Here is an 18,291-nt window from a genome sequence, read left to right as displayed (position 1 = left end):
AAAATGGTGTCGGTTGTCCTTTAAGAGTCCAAACCTTCACTTATTGTTTAGATTGAGGTTTTCACTTAGCTTACTTGTTCCAAAGTGGCAACGATATGATGAAGCCTTATTTATTTCTCTGTGGTGATTTTCTGACACTGAGTAAATACTATGCATTTGAGCTGAACAAGCAGGTATATTTATTCTGTAGGGTCAAAAATGCTGGCGTTGCATTGGTTCAAGGCTTCAGAAATTACAGCGAATCATCTTTTTCTTTTTCTTTTTTTACATTTTAATATTTATTTTTCCCTTTAAACACAAAAATGTGAGTGCGTTTTAAATACATACATTTAAATTACTTCCTCTTCTATTCTGGTTGTTGTCATACAAAGTGAGGGTGAAAGAAATGTCATTATCTAGAGGTAAATGAGTTTTTGCTGCCCTCTAGCGTTCAGATTAACGTAGTGACGTTCACTCACAACCAGTTAGTATTGTGTTCGTAGAGAAAAATCACACACACGCACGCACATGCACGAAAGTGAAACAACTTTTACTAGCCTGCCTGTCATATAAAGAGATGTTTACATCAAGACATCAGCAGAATATTCATGTTTTTTTGGTACTTAGCATTATATCCATTGGATTGGATTTACCTTTATTCATCTCACAGTGGAGAAATTTACATTTCACAGCAAGCAAAGTTAGGAAAGGAAGAGGAAAGAAAAGGAAGAAGTGTTATATTTAGTGTTTTCCAAGTTAAGGAAAAAAAATCTGCAAATCCACTTCATACTTGTTAAGACTCCCAATTTTGCCCACAATACTCACTTTTGACAATTATTGACACAATACAGACAGTTCATTTGTAAGGTGAAACAAAAGAAATGTAAAAAAAAAACAAAATACATTTTTATACTAATTGAATGTATAAATAAACAATCAAGGCATTTTTGTGTTTTATTTACTTCTAATTTCCGTTATTGTAATGCTCACATTATTTTAACACGCACCACAGAGTCGCGAGTACGAAAATCTCCCAATTTATGATTTCTGAGACTTAACATGTATGATACTTCTCACAGATGCTGTTATGACACTTCGAGTGCAGATAATAATAGTAATCATAATAACAATAATATTAATAATAATAATTCAACATCATTGCTCATCTTCTGGAAAGTTTTGTTGGTCATTTACAGTCAGCAAGTATTATTATTATTATTAGTAATAATAATAATAATAATAATAATACATTTTATTTATACGCGCCTTTCAAAACTCTCAAAGACACTTTACAGTCACATGATAAGAACTTTTTCCCCCCTGCAGGTGAGCAGCGGCAGCCAGATGTGCCAGCGTCTCAACCCGGAAGTAATGTACTCCACTCGATAACAAACCACATCTGCACACTAAGACAGGGAGGTGACAAAAACTAGTCCGCCAGCCAAACACTCAACCACTAACAGATGCATATAAATAGTGCCTGTTGTGTGTTGCTCAAATCAAACATAACAGGACTGTATCTGTTTCACTCAGTGTGTGTGTGTGTGTGTGTGTGTGTGTGTGTGTGTGTGTGTGTGTGTGTGTGTGTGCGTGTGTGTGTGTGTGTGTGTGCGTGTGCGTGCGTGTGCATTTACTTGTGTGTTTGTATGACTAGTCTTGTGAGGACCACTAACATGTTATACCATACGTACTGAGGACATTTTTGACAAGTGAGGACCTTTTGGCCGGTCCTCACAAGTTTTTAATTCTAAAGGGTCTATATATGCATCTGTAAATGTTTCAGAGAGGTCCTCACAAATTCACCCAAAATTATTTTTTGGTGTGTATTTTCATTTCACTTGGATACACACACTTTTTACTCACTGTGTGTGTGTGGTTAATGAGAGGAAAAAGTTCATACCACAAAAAGTAAAACGATATTTTAACCAAATTCACGACAGGGGTGAGGACTTTGAATGTACCATTCAGAAACCTCATTCCTGCTGTTATTTCAGTTTCAAGTCCACTTTTTATTGCTTTGTTTTTAAAGAATTTCAAGTGGGAAATGGGGTGAAGTTTAGTGTTCAAATGGAACACTAGTTCTTCTCTAAACTTATCAGCAACGGTGGTCCTCACTCCTTATCTGGAGTTATCCGGACCTCTTAAAACTATTGAAACAGGAATGTGTGTGTGTGTGTGTGTGTGTGTGTGTGTGTGTGTGTGTGTGTGTGTGTGTGTGTGTGTGTGTGTGTGTGTGTGTGTGTGTGTGTGTGTGTGTGTGTGTGTGTGTCTTTGCCCTTATTTTGAACGATCAGGACTCCGAGGGTGAGGAAGTTTCGCATAATCTATTTGAACATTTTAGTCATAACTGTGGTGTGTTTCTCACTTCTTCAACTGTTTCAGGAAGTGGGCGTGAGTCGCAAAAAATCAGGAAACTGAATATTGCTACTGATACAAGGTCCAATGGGTGAAAGCAAACCCATTTCTGGTTGCAGAACTACGCAAATTCACTTGTTTAGTCAGGACATAAAAAGTCATTTTTTCGAAATATGTTCCCTGTGAACTGATTTTACACACTTTCAAGACACAATAACCATGGAAGAACATCCGGCCTGTGGGGACCCAGGTAAATTAATTCTCTTTTTCAATAATCCTTGCTTCACTGGATGTGAATTTTTTCTTATGGTGCTCAAATGTGATTTATTTGAAGAAAAGAATATATTATTTTTCATGAATCCTTCTGTATAAGCACAATACATGAAGCTGAAAGACTTTACTTTGAGGTGAAATTCGTGTCAGTTCCTTCCCTGCCTCACAAGTTGGTCTGTTGATCGCTTGTGGCAACAACCCATTAACAAATACATGTCCACTCACTCAGCACCGCCATGAGTGGGAACTGTGATGAAGGTGATTACTTCTGTTGGCTTTCTTTCCCAGTTTACAAGCACACAGGTGAACTTGACCCGATTAAACACTTTAATGAGTCAAACTGAATTACTCTGACTGCTGTTGACACAGTGCTATGTTTGCACAATTTCTTTGTGGACACCCTGCATGGAAATAGCCAACAGTTTGGACATTCATGCCTCAAACCGCACTCACCTTGACATTCCACAGTCGGACAGCCGGTATGTTGTCAAGTGTGACCATGATAAACACGAGCAACAGCTACATGGACACGAGCGTATAATATGGCCAGTGTCACATCATTAGCATAATATTTGTGATGATTACAAGGGTTGTAATGAATGTTAGATGCTTTGGCTCGATGATTGAGGTTTAGCCCAAATAAATACCAACGTTTCTCGTTTTATGACATTCAGCCAAAGTTGGGGATTTCACTCTCAGCCTTATTGTGTGACCAATGGATGTTTTCCACTTGATTGCTTAGATTTTGACTTTAGGTTTATTACTCCGACAGAATGAATGGAGCCACAATACGTGGGTAAACTGTCGTACATTTCTGTACTGAGTGAGTGAGTGAGTGAGTGAGTGAGTGAGTGAGTGAGTGAGTGAGTGAGTGAGTGAGTGAGTGAGTGAGTGAGTGAGTGAGTGAGTGAGTGAGTGAGTGAGTGAGTGAGTGAGATGTCGCCGCTTGAGAGAGAGAAAGAGAGACAGAAAGAGGGGGCGGTGAGGGATATGGAGAGAGAGACACAGAGAGAAAGAGATACGGAGAGAGAAAGAGACACGGAGAGAGTGAGACACGGAGAGAGAGAGAGAGAGTGAGACAAAAGAGAGAGTCAGACAAAAGAGAGAGTGAGAGAGAGACAAAAGAGAGTGAGAGAGAGACAAAAGAGAGAGAGAGAGAGACAGAAGAGAGAGTGAGACTAGAGAGAGTGAGATGAGAGAGACAGGGCGACAGACAAGAGAGAGACAAGAGAGAGATGAGAATGATAGAGAGACAAAAGAGAGAGAGACAGAAGAGCGAGTGAGACTAGAGAGAGAGTGAGATGAGAGAGACAGCGTGACAGACAAGAGAGAGACAGAGAGAGAGACAGGGAGAGAGACAAAGATTGACAGAGAGAGGCAGATGGAGAGAGACAGGGAGATGGAGAGAGGGAGAAGAGACAGAGAAAGACAGAGAGAGAGACAGACAGACAGATAGATAGAGATAATTTTTACACTTACAAAATAAAACACATTTTCCGTTCATAATGTGAACTGTGAACATCATTAAAAAAAATCTTTAAATTAACTTTTTTTTTTCCATCCGACAGTGAATTCTGCATCCCTTTCAAGGCACGGACTTCTAATTCTGCATACCGCTGAGGCACAGGAATGGGCAACATATTTGCAGCAGATCTTACAGGAGTCCTTGGAGAAGTTCCACAAGATCTCCATTTTGCTTCATACCGTCGACCTTGGTGATCAACTCAACGAGTGCAACTTTGAACGTTTCCACACCATCCAATGCGTCGTGCTGCTTCTCACTGGGGGATTTGTAGACTTCATTTCTGAGTCGGAGACGCATCACGGAGACCTTCAGAGGCTACTCCACCCATCGCACAGAGTGGTGGCGCTGCTGTGTGGCGTGTCTGAAGAAGACATATTAACGGCTGGTGGCTTTGCAGATTGGCCTCTTTGGAGGAAACTGCATGCTGAGGATGAACCCGCTATCTATGCCTCGGCCATTCTGGAGACCATCACTAACAGTATGTTGGAATGCTTCATCTTATTAAGGTTTTTTTTCTACAATAATAATAATAATAATAATAATAATAATAATAATAATAATAAAATGTGTTTATTAGAGCCTTTCAAAACTCACAGAGCTCTCAATTTGACTGTAATTATATATTTTTTACAATACAATACAATACAATACAATATGAAAAACACGCAATCACAAGAAATAAAGTAAAAATACTCACTTCATTCACTGCCATTCCCGAATTTATTCAAGAATTGAAAATATGACGTGGAGCGCCATTCCTGAATTTGTTTGTTGTCAGACCTCTGCCGATGTTTTTTCCCTCCCACAAGGGGGCAGCATTTGCCTTTTGTACAGCCACCCCCATTTCAAACTCAGATAACTCCAGACCCATATAACTTAGGAATTAACTTATGAAAGAAGAGAGTCTAAGGCTTCTTAAGCTGCATTGAATCTTGATGTAGTCGTAAGACTCAATATTGTGTGGGTCCTGGAATTTGAATGAAAATGACAAAAACCCTGGCACTGGAATGATGAAACATTTATAAAAAATAAACAGTTTATCATATCATGGCTGTGATTTGGACATACTGAGAGCTATTGGACACTTTCCTCTCCTATTGTTATTATTATCAGGCAGAGTGAACGCTGGCGCGAATGGCTGCCGCTGCTCACCTGCACACAAGAAAATATCCCGTGACTGTAAAGTGTCCTTGAGAGTTTTGAAAGGCGCTTAAAAATGAAATGGATTATTATTATAATATGTCACTTGCATGTATGTCAACATAGAGGCAAAGTATTTGAAACACGCCTTGGTCATAAAATAAAAACACTTTGATGAAATACCTCTTCGATATCATTGAGTTTTGTTTTTGTTAAGTTGATTGTACATCATTTAAACACATACACTATTATTTATTATTGTATCTGTTTTTTTCTATGCTTGTCTGTGACCCTAAAGTGTCCTTGAGAGCTTTGAAAGGCGCTTGAAAATAAAATGTATTATTATTATTATGCTATTTTTTACGCCGTTTTTATGTCATTATTAATTTGAGTGGATTGTTTGACTGTAACTGTTTCTCCACTGTTTTCTGACAGGCAGGCGACAGGCGGAGCATTCGATCAAAGGCGCGACCACAGAACAGCTGCACGTCACCCGAGCCTCCTCAAAGGAAGATCGTGTCACTGTTGAAATACAGGAAGTGATGTCAGTAGAGTGTCGAAAAAGAAACTTGGGGGGTAATAAACATTCAACCACAGATCTTTCTGTAACCAAGGAAATGAGTCCACACTCGGGCATCAACTGCCTTACTATTCAACCAGCTCGACTTCTGTGTGGGGTACGTGTGTGGTTATTACATCATGACACCGAGGGAGATGTTAAAGGACAACTGACACCTCTGGACACGTTGCGTCCATAATTTGTAAAATCACTTCAAATGACTTCTACTGAGCGTATTTTACAAAGATTCCACTGCATATAGCTATATTTTACGTTTTAAGACTCTTGCTGAATATTCCGGAAGTCTTGTTTTTGAGTTGGTGACGGTGACCTAAGTGACGTCACTAAAGGAACGCCCCTGACCGAGAAAGCGACACACAACGCATTTTGGGTACTTTTTTCATCTGAAAACACCGTGTTGATCGCGAAAGTAGAAGTAAAACTACAGAAATAATGCGATGGTGAATTGTTGTGTGTTGCAGCCAATTGCGGTAACACACATAAAGAAGGTGTAAATCTACACAAATTCAACAGAGCTTGTGCGCCATCTTGTGCATTTTCTGGGTGCTACATTGCAGTCCAGACTGCTCGAATTGATACGGGAGGACTTCTTTAATCAATTGCAAACATTTATGCTTTCCTCTTCAGAGCTATTTGAATCATATTCATAACTGTATGAGTAACAAGAAAGCATCTTCTCCGAATTTGAACTCTCTGAAGCCATTGTTTTGATTCTGGAGCAAGGCAGTTTGTGAAGGAGTATCCTGGCTTGATGTCACAAACAAGGGGGCGGGACTTTTTGAATATCCACAGTTCCGAGGTCATTTTGGGGCAGTTTTGGGACACTTTAAGTCATTTTTATTGGTGTTTTGCATTTGACGAAAAATATGTGTGTGTTTTGAGTATTTTAAATGCTCTAAAACATTTTTCTGATGTCAGTTCGGAAACAAAAAAAATGGTGTCGGTTGTCCTTTAAGAGGACAAACAACATCTCGATGCACTCCGCCATTGTTTCATTGATCTAATTGTGTTTGTTGTACAGGCAGAGGAGAGCATTTTTATCATATTTACCAATAGATTAGACGACTTGTCATCACTCGAAGTGGAGTTTTCTTCTGGAAATACCCCGTTAAAAAGAGTTTCATGCTCTCTTGTGAATCAGTACACAATAAGTCTCACTGCACCCGGTAAGTCACGTCACAATTCAAGTCCTTTTTCACTGACAAATATTCCAAACTTCTATATTGGGTTTTAGCGTACCATTATGTGGAGCGTGTTTTCACGGCAATCATTGAAATGCAAAATGTAATGATGTGTAATCAATTGGAAATTGACTCATGGGTAGGATTACTTGAAAAGGATTTGAAATCAGTCGTCAAATGCATTCAAGATCATATTTTGACAGTGGTGGGTCGTCAGGGCCTGCAAGGCCTTCTCTGCTGGCCTAAAAGTATCGGAATCACAGACTAATGTTAATTACATTTTGCCCATGAATTTTTATTCAATAATGATTGGCTAGTCACTCGACAATCATAGTATCACTACCCGCTAGGTCACAGGTGTCAAAGTCAAGGCCCGCGGGCCAAATCCGGCCCACCACATCATTTTTTTTCGGCCCGCGAAAGCAAATCAAACTTGTTAAATTCCATGATGATTGCTAAAATCTGAGCCAAAATTTCATATTTTTGGATGTCAACCACAATAAAAGTCATTATTCTTGACTTCAGATTTGAAAACGAGTTATTCATTAATTTGCTGTGTGCTCTGTATGTAATATTTGAAGGGATTTAAACATTCTAATGGGTTCCCCAAATTCATAACGGCCCTCGAGAGGAAACCATAACTACAATGTGTCCCGCGGCAAAAAATGACTTTGACACCCCTGCGCTAGGTGATAAGAGCATACTGGACAGAGCTAGCACACTGTATCTATAGCGGGCTGCATAAGCAAATATATTGTTGTGTCGATTTAATATCGGTTTTGCCAACCCACAATGACTGAAGCAGGAGAACAAATGGATTTGGTTGCTAATATACTGTAAAAACCATGTTCAAGATGGATTTTTCAAGAATAGATGGACATCATTAAGAAATGTTGGATAGCTCCGATGGTCAGCAAAATGGCAAATAAAATTGCAATTTTATGAGGTGCTCATAAATCCACACGTTCATAGCAAACATTTGAATCGTTTAATGACTATTTCTCAAATTTCTTCATGTCACAAGTTATTTCCTGGCTAGCGGTATCCTCTGGTGTATTGATTCAGACGTAGCACTAGTGAAGGCCTTGGGTTGACATGCACGGCCCATCACTGTGTTTTGAACATATTTTTCTCCCCCTAAAAATCATTGCGATTTGACTTCTTAGAAATGCCTGCAGGGGAAGTATCGCTCACCCTGTGCTCTAAGCAATCCCGTACAAGCTTGAAGTGTGTCACGTATTATACCAACATGGGAGAAATCAGTCAATGCCTTAAAAATGCTGCTGATCCCATAAATTTCCTCTGCCAGGTGAGACATATTCTTTTTTTCTTTTTTTTTTGTTGGAGTGACCATGCTAATCTTCTGAGTTTTGATATTCATCGTGTTTTTGATCTTCTCCCAGGCTTTCAATTTGACGTCCAATTCAATTGAGTTTTTGGATGACATTCTCACAGACTCCATCAAATCTAAGATGCCAGCATGTCTTCAGCTGTTTGGGATAAAACAGATAGAGGAGCATAATATGGCGGCATGTAAGTGTAACACATCTCATCTCGCCGAATCTGTTCCAGGGAATCCTAATTGAGGCAGATCCCATGGGATTTAACAATTGTCATAATCAAAAAGGATATCTTTGAGCAAAATTATCAACCATACAACATAAACCAACCAACAAATAAAAGTTTTTCTTACTTACACTGAACTACAGTAAAGTCTCGTTATATCGATATCGGATATATCGATAGTCCCGGTTATATCGATACTATTTCTATGCACGCACGGAGAAAATTACATGCAAACAGGGTCGGATATAGCGATAGTCCCGGTTATATCGATATTTTTTCGGACTCCCTTGAATATCGATATAACGAGACTTTACTGTATGTGATTAGATTACATTTATATTAGATTACAAATACATTATATAGGATTTAATTAGATTAGACTAGATTTAGATTAGATTACATTTCATTAGGTTAGATTAGATTAGATTTATATTACAATACATTTCATTAGATTAGATGATAGTTAGATTAATTAGAATAGATTATTTTAGATTAGATTTATATTAGAATAGATTTCATTAGATTAGATGACAGTTAGATTACAATTAGATTAGATGAGATTAGATTAGATTTATTATAGTATTAGATTTAGATTATAATAGATTTAGATTAGAGTAGAGTAGATGAAATTACATTGGATTTAGATTGGATTTAGATTACATGTAGACTAGTTTTAGATTTAGATTCAGATTAGATTCAGATTAGATTTAGATTAGATTAGATATCATTACATTAGATTAGATTAGATTTATATTACAATACATTTCATTAGATTAGATGATAGTTAGATTAATTAGAATAGATTATTTTAGATTAGATTTATATTAGAATAGATTTCATTAGATTAGATGACAGTTAGATTACAATTAGATTAGATGAGATTAGATTATATTTCATTATAGTATTAGATTTAGATTATAATAGATTTAGATTAGAGTAGAGTAGATGAAATTACATTGGATTTAGATTGGATTTAGATTACATGTAGACTAGTTTTAGATTTAGATTCAGATTAGATTTAGATTAGATTTAGATTAAATTTAGATTAGATTAGATATCATTACATTAAATTAGATTAGATTTTATTATATAATATTATATTAGATTAGATTAGATTAGAGTTAGATTCGATTTTATTGGATTTAGATTACATTAGATTCAATTTCATTCGATTAAATATGATTTGATTAGATTGCATTTTATTTAGAGGATATTATATTAGATTAGATTACATTTTACAAAATTAGATTAGACTAGATTAACCTTTATTAATCTCGCAATGGAAAAAATACAATTTACAACAAGGTTATGAAAGGAAGGGGAGAGGAAAAAGAATAAAAAGAAAAATAGTACATTACAGTAAACATATGATGCAAAGAAATGTAATTTGCTCTGGTAATTTATTTGATTGCGTGGGCGTATCAACTGGAGTGCAATTTCGTGTCATAATGGATCCATAAATGGGATGGAGCTGCATTAAGAAATAAAAAGCGAATGAAAATAATTGTGAGATCAAAGCTCTGGTTTGGGATTTGGATTCCAAAATTGACTGCGGAGCCCCGACATGAATGAATCTGTCACTTAACCATTTACTCGTGAATCCTAGTGAATAGTGAAAATTTGCCAGAAGGCTAACCAACACTGTGTCCTTTAGATAAACGCGATGAGGAACTTCCCACATTGCTCCATTTTGCTGCAAAGTATGGCCTGAAGAAGTTGATGAGCTTCCTCCTTCATATTCCTGGAGCGTTGCAAGCTTACAGCGTGATGAACAAGAATGGAGATTATCCAAACACGCTGGCGGAAAAAAGCGGCTTCCCAAATCTCCGACAGTTTATTGATGAATTTGTTGTAAGTCCACTTATGACATGCTCTATTTTTTTTTTCAAATGCACACATTTTTTAGTTTCAATATGACTCGTTGTTTCCTCCCAAACGAAGCAGACTGCTGAAATGCTCGAATCTCACAATGAAGATCCAAAGGAGTGTACGGAGTATTACGAAGAAATGTCATCGGCGAGGTACTCAGGTTGTCCCGATGACATGTATGTGTCAATGCTGGGCGTAAACCCTGAGGGCGATGATGATTTATGTAATTATAGTCTTATTTTGTGATACATTTTGTACTCATTATTCCAATTTTGAGCAAGGGTTGCAAATATGTGATTTAATGATTTTGCCTGTAGATGAAAAGATGAATGCTGTTGTGGAAAACCAAGAGGATGATATGCTTAGGACGTTTTTTCAAGGTGAGCAACCTTAAAATGCGATTCTTGAATAGCAATTATGTATTTGTTTTATTTATGTATGTATGTATGTATGTATGTATGTATGTATGTATGTATGTATGTATGTATGTATGTATGTATGTATGTATGTATGTATGTATGTATGTGTATGTATGTATGTATGTATGTATTATTTGTTTGTTTGTTTATCTATTTATTTATTTTTATTTGGATTGTGTTTGCCTTTATTAGTCTCACAGTGGAGACATTTAAATTTCATAGCAGCACAGTATGTATTTATTTATTTATTTATTTATTTATTTATTTATTTATTTATTTATTTATTTATCTATGTATGTATGGATGGATTTATTTATTTATTTATTTATTTATTTATTTTTATTTGGATTGTATTTGCCTTTATTAGTCTCACAGTGGAGACATTTAAATTTCATAGCAGCACAGTATGTATTTATTTATTTATCTATTTATCTATTTATCTATTTATGTATGTATGGATGGATGTATTATTTATTTATTTATTTATTTTTATTTGGATTGTATTTGCCTTTATTAGTCTCACAGTGGAGACATTTAAATTTCATAGCAGCACAGTATGTATGTATTTATTTATTTATTTATTTATTTATTTATTTATTATCTATTTATCTATTTATCTCATTCGCTGCCAGACGATGTGCAAAAATGTGTCCACTCCAGTGCCAGGGTTTTTGTCATTTTCACTCAAATTCCAGGAGTCACCAAATATTTAGTTTTAGGACTACATAAACATTCAATACAGCGTTAGAAACCTTAGACTCTCTTCTTTTGTCACAAAAAAAGAGTTAATTCTTAAATTATATGGGTCAGTAGTTATATGAGCTTGAAATGAGGGTGGCTGTCCAAAATCCAATGCAAAACATGCATATTGGTGTATATAGGGCTTTAACACTGGAACGCTAAAAGGGGGAAAGGCTGCCCTCGCATGGAAGGGAAAAACATTGCCATAGGTCTTAGCAGCGCTTTATAGGCACCCGTCCCAAGAAAAACTAAAACCAAATAAATTCAGGAATGGCGCTTTTTGTCACATTTTCAATTCCTGAATAAATTTGTCAATGGCAGTGAATGAGTTATTTGTTTGTTTATTAATTGAGGATTTATTTATTGATCATTTACAGCAAAACCTCAAACCAGTATAGTCCAAGGTGAAGGAGATTATCTTCAATGTGTGCAAATGGAAAACGCATCGTCCAAAGTCCCCGATGAGCCCGACAATGAGCTGGACCCATACAACCTCGCGACTGAAGACATTTATGATACTTTGGATGAAAATAATTGCCACAATGCAGCAATATTGTCCCGTCCACCAGCCCCAATCCCTCGACCTGAAATTGAGCCAGAACCTGAAAAGCCTATAACCTATATTTCAAGAGGTACTTCACATCTAACATTTGCAACAAGTAGATTTTTATTATTTGTTGACACAACTAACTGTGCACTTTGAATAGTATTTTCAGATAAAGCCACATCCCAAAGTCACACCGGGGCAACATGTCTGGAAGGTAAATAACATGAGTACTGTTGTAACAGTCTATTAAAAATTCACTCATTCACTGCCAGACATGCAAAAAATGTGTCTACTCCAGTGCCACGGTTTTTGTCATTGTCACTCAAATTCCAAGACCCACAGAATATTGAGTTTTAGGACTACATAAACATTCCATGGAGCATAAGAAACCTTAGACTCTCTTCTTTCATCAGAAAAAAATAGTTAATTCCTGAATTATATTGGTCTGGAGTTATATGAGCTTGAAATGAGGGTGGTTGTCCAAAACTGTATTGGTTTATATAGCGCTTTAATCGCAGCTGAAGTCGGAACAAAACACTCATATGGAAAAAAAGGAAATGCTGCCCCTTGTTGAAAAGAAAAAAAAAACATTGCCAGAGGTCTGGCCAGCACTTTATCGGCACCCCAGCAAGGAAAACCAAAACCCGGACAAATTCGGGAATGGCGCTCTAAGTCATATTTTCAATTCCTTAATTAATTTGGGAATGGCAGGGAATGAGTTAATATATTGCTGTATAATAATAATAATAATATTATTAATAATCATAATAATAATAATAATAATGATAATAATAATAATAATCTTATAGTGGGTCTACAATATTTCATACCTCTATCGCAATACCAAGGTGATCTAAGAAAAATAAGATCAGTGGGAGTCATTTTAAAATTAATTCCAATACAAATATGACTCATAACTTTCACTGAAAAATAAACAGCTGTGATGATGTGGTTTCACAAATGTCAACATCCTCATGATTGTTCACTTAATCCAGGAATGTCAAAGTCATTTTTTGCCGCGGGCCACATTGTAGTTATGGTTACCTCTCGAGGGCCGTTTTGGGGAACCCATTAGAATGTTTAAATCCCTTCAAATATTACATATAGAGCACACAGCAAATTAATGAATAACTCGTTTTCAAATCTGAAGTCAAGAATAATGACTTTTATTGTGGTTGACATCCAAAAATATGAAATTTTGGCTCAGATTTTAGCAATCATCATGGAATTTAACAAGTTTGATTTGCTTTCGCGGGCCGAAAAAAAATGACGTGGCGGTCCGGATTTGGCCCGCGGGCCTTGACTTTGACACCTGTGACTTAATCGGTCAGACTAAATTTCAAGTGGAGCTTTCTTTCGGTAATTAACAAGAGCCTCTCCTCACCTGCAGGTGAGTCTGCGATAGACCCCCCTGTATATGACTTTTTTGCTGGGATGAAGACGCCTGGTCAGAGACAACTCATAACCCTCCAGGAGAGGGTCAAAGTGGGAGAAATTACTGTAGATGAGGCTGTCTATGAATTCAAAACTTGGCAGCTGGACCATGAGAGCAGAGCTAGCTCAGTGCGCTATCAGCAGGTTAGGTACCATTTGCGATTCTTTTTTCTTGAATGAGCAACGACTGCATCTCTTGCATGTCTGTTTCGTTCCTTTAGGATAATCTGAGAAGGTTAAGAGACAGCATTAACAGACGTCACAATGAAAGAGAAAAAACACGGAAGGAGCTTGGTAAGAAAAGTTACATATTGGTTCTTTACTCATCTTATAATCAAGTGAAGAAATAACAATTTTCAAGATTTGTAAATAAACATATGGTACAATGCTGTCCGTCTATCTATCAGACTATGAGATAAGCGCCCCACTGCAGAGAAACTCCTTTTGGGGAGCTACTGTGACAATGGAATGTGCTGTATATGACGGAACAACCAGAATGGTGCCTCCATCCACCTCAGCTGCTCACCTTATCCAAAGAGGAAGCTGGAAGACGGGGAGCACATCTAGTACATCGAGTGGGTGTGACTGTTTTTTTTTTAAGATATGCTCAGCTCATGTTTCCGTACAGGTTAACTGAAAAATGTGAATGGTCGTTTTTACTGTTTATTGGATTGGATTACCATATTTTTTGGATTATACAGTAAAGTCTCGTTATATAGATATTCTCGGGAGTCTGAAAAATATCGATATAACCGGACTATCGATATATCCGATCCTGCGGCATGTACATTTTCTCCTTGCGTTCATAGAAATAGTATCGTAATAAGCAGTACTATCAATATAACCGATATCAATATAACGAGACTACTGTACGTCGCTCCGGATTACAGGTCGCACCAGGCAAAAAATGCATAATTAAGAAGAAAAAAACATATAGGTCGCACTGGAGGATAAATCGCATTTTTGGGGAAAATGTATTTGTGATAGAGATTTCTGATAGAGAGGCGTTTGCGTTGCATGAAGCGGTAACACCAAGAAAGTCCTCCTGCAAAGCCGTTTATATTCATCTCCTTGGCAACGACCTGGACGTGGAGACGCAACTTCACCGTTGACAAACCTCTCCCAGCAGCACGTTGTTCAAGCACCCATGCGTGAACTCGTTCCTCCAACTGCGGCCACCTAGCTTTTCGCCCGCGATTAGCTTTTTTTGTTTTCTTCATTTCAGTAAGCGTAACCTCTGCTTTTCGCCAGTCCCTTACAAGTTTTTCGCTCACTCCAAACGGCAATCGAGCAGCAGAAAATCGGCATATTTCACTATCTGCAGCTTGTAAGCTGCAGAATATGACTTTCTTTTCGGTGCCATTTTTATTCAGCCCTTCTCAGTTGTGTTTATAAATAACAGGTGTTACAGAAAAATCTGACCCTCCAGAAACCGCGACCGCAGGGACGACAGATTCTGACGGGTCACAGATTTTCCTGTAACACCTGTTATAAAAATGTGGAGGCTACTGTCTCTGCGCTCACTGATTTTGACGGCTCACAGATGTTTCAACACCACAATATCAGCACAGGCCTAGAGCGCGCTCTTGTGGTTTAACGTGAAAATAACAGGTGAAATGATATACAGTAATAAAAAAAGCATATATAAGTCGCTCCGATTTATAAGTCGCACCCCCGACGAACCTACGAATAAAACTGCGATTTATAATCCGAAAAATACGGTAGCCTTTATTAGTCTCGTAGTGGAGACGTTATGAAAGTACAGGGTGACCCAAAAAGATGCGTACCCATGAAAAGTTCAATTGTGGCTTTGATGAAAAAGCTATTTATTTCAAATCACAACCACACATTATTCAATTTATGGAAGACCAGAGTTTCAGCTATTTCTGTCACTTTTTAGTGAATTTATGGCTTTCCCAAGATGTCTTCCAAATGTCCACCATTTCGTTACAAGCAAACCTGTACTCGTCTGGCAAAGTTGTCAATCACTTTTACACACTCCTCTTTCGAGAGGGTGACCCAACGAGATGTGTCCTAAAAATTGACAGAAATAGCTAAAACTCTGGTGAATGGTCTTCCATAACCTTACTAATGTGTGATTGTAATTTGAAATAAATAGCTTTTTAAACAAAGCCACAATTGATATTTTCATGGGTATTTTTTTGGGTCACCCTGTAAGAGGAAAGGAAGAAGTAGAAAAACAAATACAGGTGCTGCTGTAAAGGCAGGCACTCTCGCGGCTCCCTTTACAGCAGCTCTCTTGAAGTAAAAAAAATAATAAATAAATAATGTGCCATAAAAGACACTAGACACTCATTCAATCTTAAACACTTTCTGCATGCACCCTCTTTGTTGCATGAAGCAGTTCTAGTTGAAAGAAGAGAGGATCAAAGCGTCCTTTTCACCAACGGATTAGAGACGTCATGGTGGAATGTGCACATCAGCTACAAGCTAAATGTTGAAAGCAAACACGAAGCGGTAGCATCCATTGGCGAAAAGAGATTGTCTCACATCTCCACGTAAATCCGTTTCAATTCCAAGCCGCGACAGTTCCACATCCTTTCTTCTCATTGTGGGCTCTTCAAGCCATGCATCCATGCAGCCGCAGACTTTCCGCTGAACAAAGTGGAATTTATTTTGGCTATGTTATAAATTTGAAGTATGCTCGAACTCTCAGACGAAGTCAGCTGTGATAGGATGCAGATGGCCTCTGACTCTAAGTACAAATACTGTAGTTATAATACAGAACTGACAGTGTTAATCAGAAATATGTATGTATTTTCATATACTTTTTTTAACTTCAATTATTTTCTTGTCTTTTCTGACATTCTATATGTTTTTCGAATGACACAAATGGTGAGTGTGTGTGTTTTCCTTTGCATGAGGTACTGAGAGCAAGAGACTCAGCACTCACAGCAATTTAAGCTACAGCAGTGGGACAGAACCAGATTTAGAGGTAAACCTGAAAAGGGCTGCAACGCATTTACGTCACCTTACGTTCAAAGTGCTTGTCCACAATAGAATTACAACATATGTATTTTCTTATGTTCAAGGACTCTTTAGAAAATCTCCCACTTCCACCAATACCACCTCGTGCTTCGGATGCTGCTCCACTAATTCCACCCAGGATTCCTTCACGCAATTCACAAAGGTGAGTCTGTCCATGAACGCATGCGCAATCAAAAGAGGTTAACAGTAAATAGAGCAATATGACAATGTCCAAAAGTATATTTGGGGTGCATAGTATAAAATGCACTAGCAGACCATCAAAAATGTCACCAATAAAGTACAGTGAGACCTCAACTTACAAACACCTCAACTTACAAACTTTTTGTCTTACAAACGTCAAATTTATGAAAATTAAACCTTATAATAAGCACAATTTTCATAATACACACCCACCACGGCTGGCGGAGTGATCTTCGGCGGAAGCACACAACCGAACAGCACCAGAGGTTAAGTTACCAACAATCCATATGGAAGGTGACTCTCCTTCCATAAGCCATCAACGACCATCAAAAAGGTAAATAAAACTTTATTTTACAGCACAGTTTATTTCTTTAATTACAGTCCTCATGTAATGCGCCTCTCTTTCCAAACAGCAATTCCCTTTGACCTTCGACCTCCAACGCCATTCCATCAAGCCTTAAATGACCATCACAAATGTAAATAAAGTGACTTTATGATACAATGCAGTGTATTTCTTTCATTACAATACAATAGCACATTTATTATACATAGAATAAGGTATGTTGTGTGTAGTTTTAAGGCTTACTTAGTTGAAAAGTATATTTTATGGGAACCCGGGAACGGATTAATCCCATTTTAATGGTTTCCTATGGGAATTTTTTTTGGAGATACACACTTTTCGCCTTACACACTCTGTCTGGGAACCAATTAAGTTCGTAACTTGAGGTCTCACTGTACATCCAATCCAATACAAATTCTTCTTAAAAGGGTGGAAATCTCTTAGATATATCAGTGATCAGTTCATACATTACATGACGAAAAAATTCATTTGAATCACAAATAAGACATGTCACGCCCTATCTCCCTAATACAAATAATAATGAGTCCAACTTTAGAATTGTGAAGCTAATGTCCGAGCAACTCACAGTGCCATCAAACAGAAGTCTTGTTCATTCAATATTTTCATTCTTAACTCCAACTGCAATCCGACATACCTTGTCTTACAGCACGTCAGACAAGATGATGCACGAGCGTTATGTGTCCTGCCCGATTCGAGCGCCTCCTCAAAGACCTCCTCCAAGGCAGACCAGGTCTGCTCCTCCCGTTCCACGTCGACTGCGTTGATGGATAGAACTTTGGATAGACTTCTTGTATCAAATTAGTGTTCAGTTTGTCTGCTTTTGTTATGCTACAGAGATGAAGAGGTTGTCATCACTTAGGCTTAAATAAATAAATACATAAATAAATAAATAAAAACATAAATAAATACAACTGTCCACGTAGAGACATTTCCCCAGTTTATAATTATTTCTGAATACAGCATTATTAAAAAAAAAAAAAGATGAGTGTATTGCGAAAAGCAGTTCAGGGTGTCCCTCGCCTTCAGCCCGAAGACAGTTTGGATAGGCTCCAGCCTTGGATTAGAAGATCAGACAATGGACGAATGAATGGATACTTCACAATATATTATTATTATTATTATGATTATGATG

General features: G+C 37.4%; 1 protein-coding gene across 2 annotated transcripts; it reads left to right on the top strand.

The window, feature by feature from the left end:
• Positions 1-1,534: 1,534 nt before the first annotated feature.
• On the top strand, positions 1,535-17,943 carry pik3ap1 (phosphoinositide-3-kinase adaptor protein 1). Of its 2 annotated transcripts, none has more exons than XM_089011397.1 (17): positions 1,535-2,584; positions 4,176-4,610; positions 5,708-5,949; positions 6,874-7,018; positions 8,200-8,342; positions 8,437-8,566; positions 10,254-10,450; positions 10,544-10,691; positions 10,786-10,848; positions 12,006-12,260; positions 12,336-12,389; positions 13,566-13,753; positions 13,831-13,903; positions 14,017-14,184; positions 16,495-16,565; positions 16,663-16,760; positions 17,806-17,943. In XM_089011397.1, exons 1-17 carry the CDS (start codon positions 2,554-2,556, stop codon positions 17,921-17,923), a joined length of 2,559 nt encoding a protein of 852 aa, XP_088867523.1. In that variant the 5' UTR covers positions 1,535-2,553; the 3' UTR covers positions 17,924-17,943. The 2 variants fall into 2 exon arrangements, with proteins under 2 accessions (XP_088867523.1, XP_088867522.1); XM_089011396.1 differs by having other exon boundaries at positions 10,541-10,691.
• Positions 17,944-18,291: the final 348 nt, after the last annotated feature.

Source organism: Hippocampus bargibanti, linkage group LG13 (assembly GCF_051943395.1).
Source record: "Hippocampus bargibanti isolate YZ-2025 linkage group LG13, ASM5194339v1, whole genome shotgun sequence".
Classification (NCBI taxonomy): Eukaryota; Metazoa; Chordata; class Actinopteri; order Syngnathiformes; family Syngnathidae; genus Hippocampus; species Hippocampus bargibanti.
This window is presented reverse-complemented; position numbering and strand designations above follow the sequence as displayed.

What these genes read in the sequence shown, in the direction of transcription:
- pik3ap1 (XM_089011396.1), top strand. Translation starts at nt 2,554, where the DNA reads ATGGAAGAACATCCGGCCTGTGGGGACCCAG. An exon ending in TATAACCTATATTTCAAGAG is followed by an intron (nt 12,261 to 12,335) that starts GTACTTCACATC and finishes CACTTTGAATAG; the next exon opens with TATTTTCAGATAAAGCCACA. An exon ending in CGGGGCAACATGTCTGGAAG is followed by an intron (nt 12,390 to 13,565) that starts GTAAATAACATG and finishes CCTCACCTGCAG; the next exon opens with GTGAGTCTGCGATAGACCCC.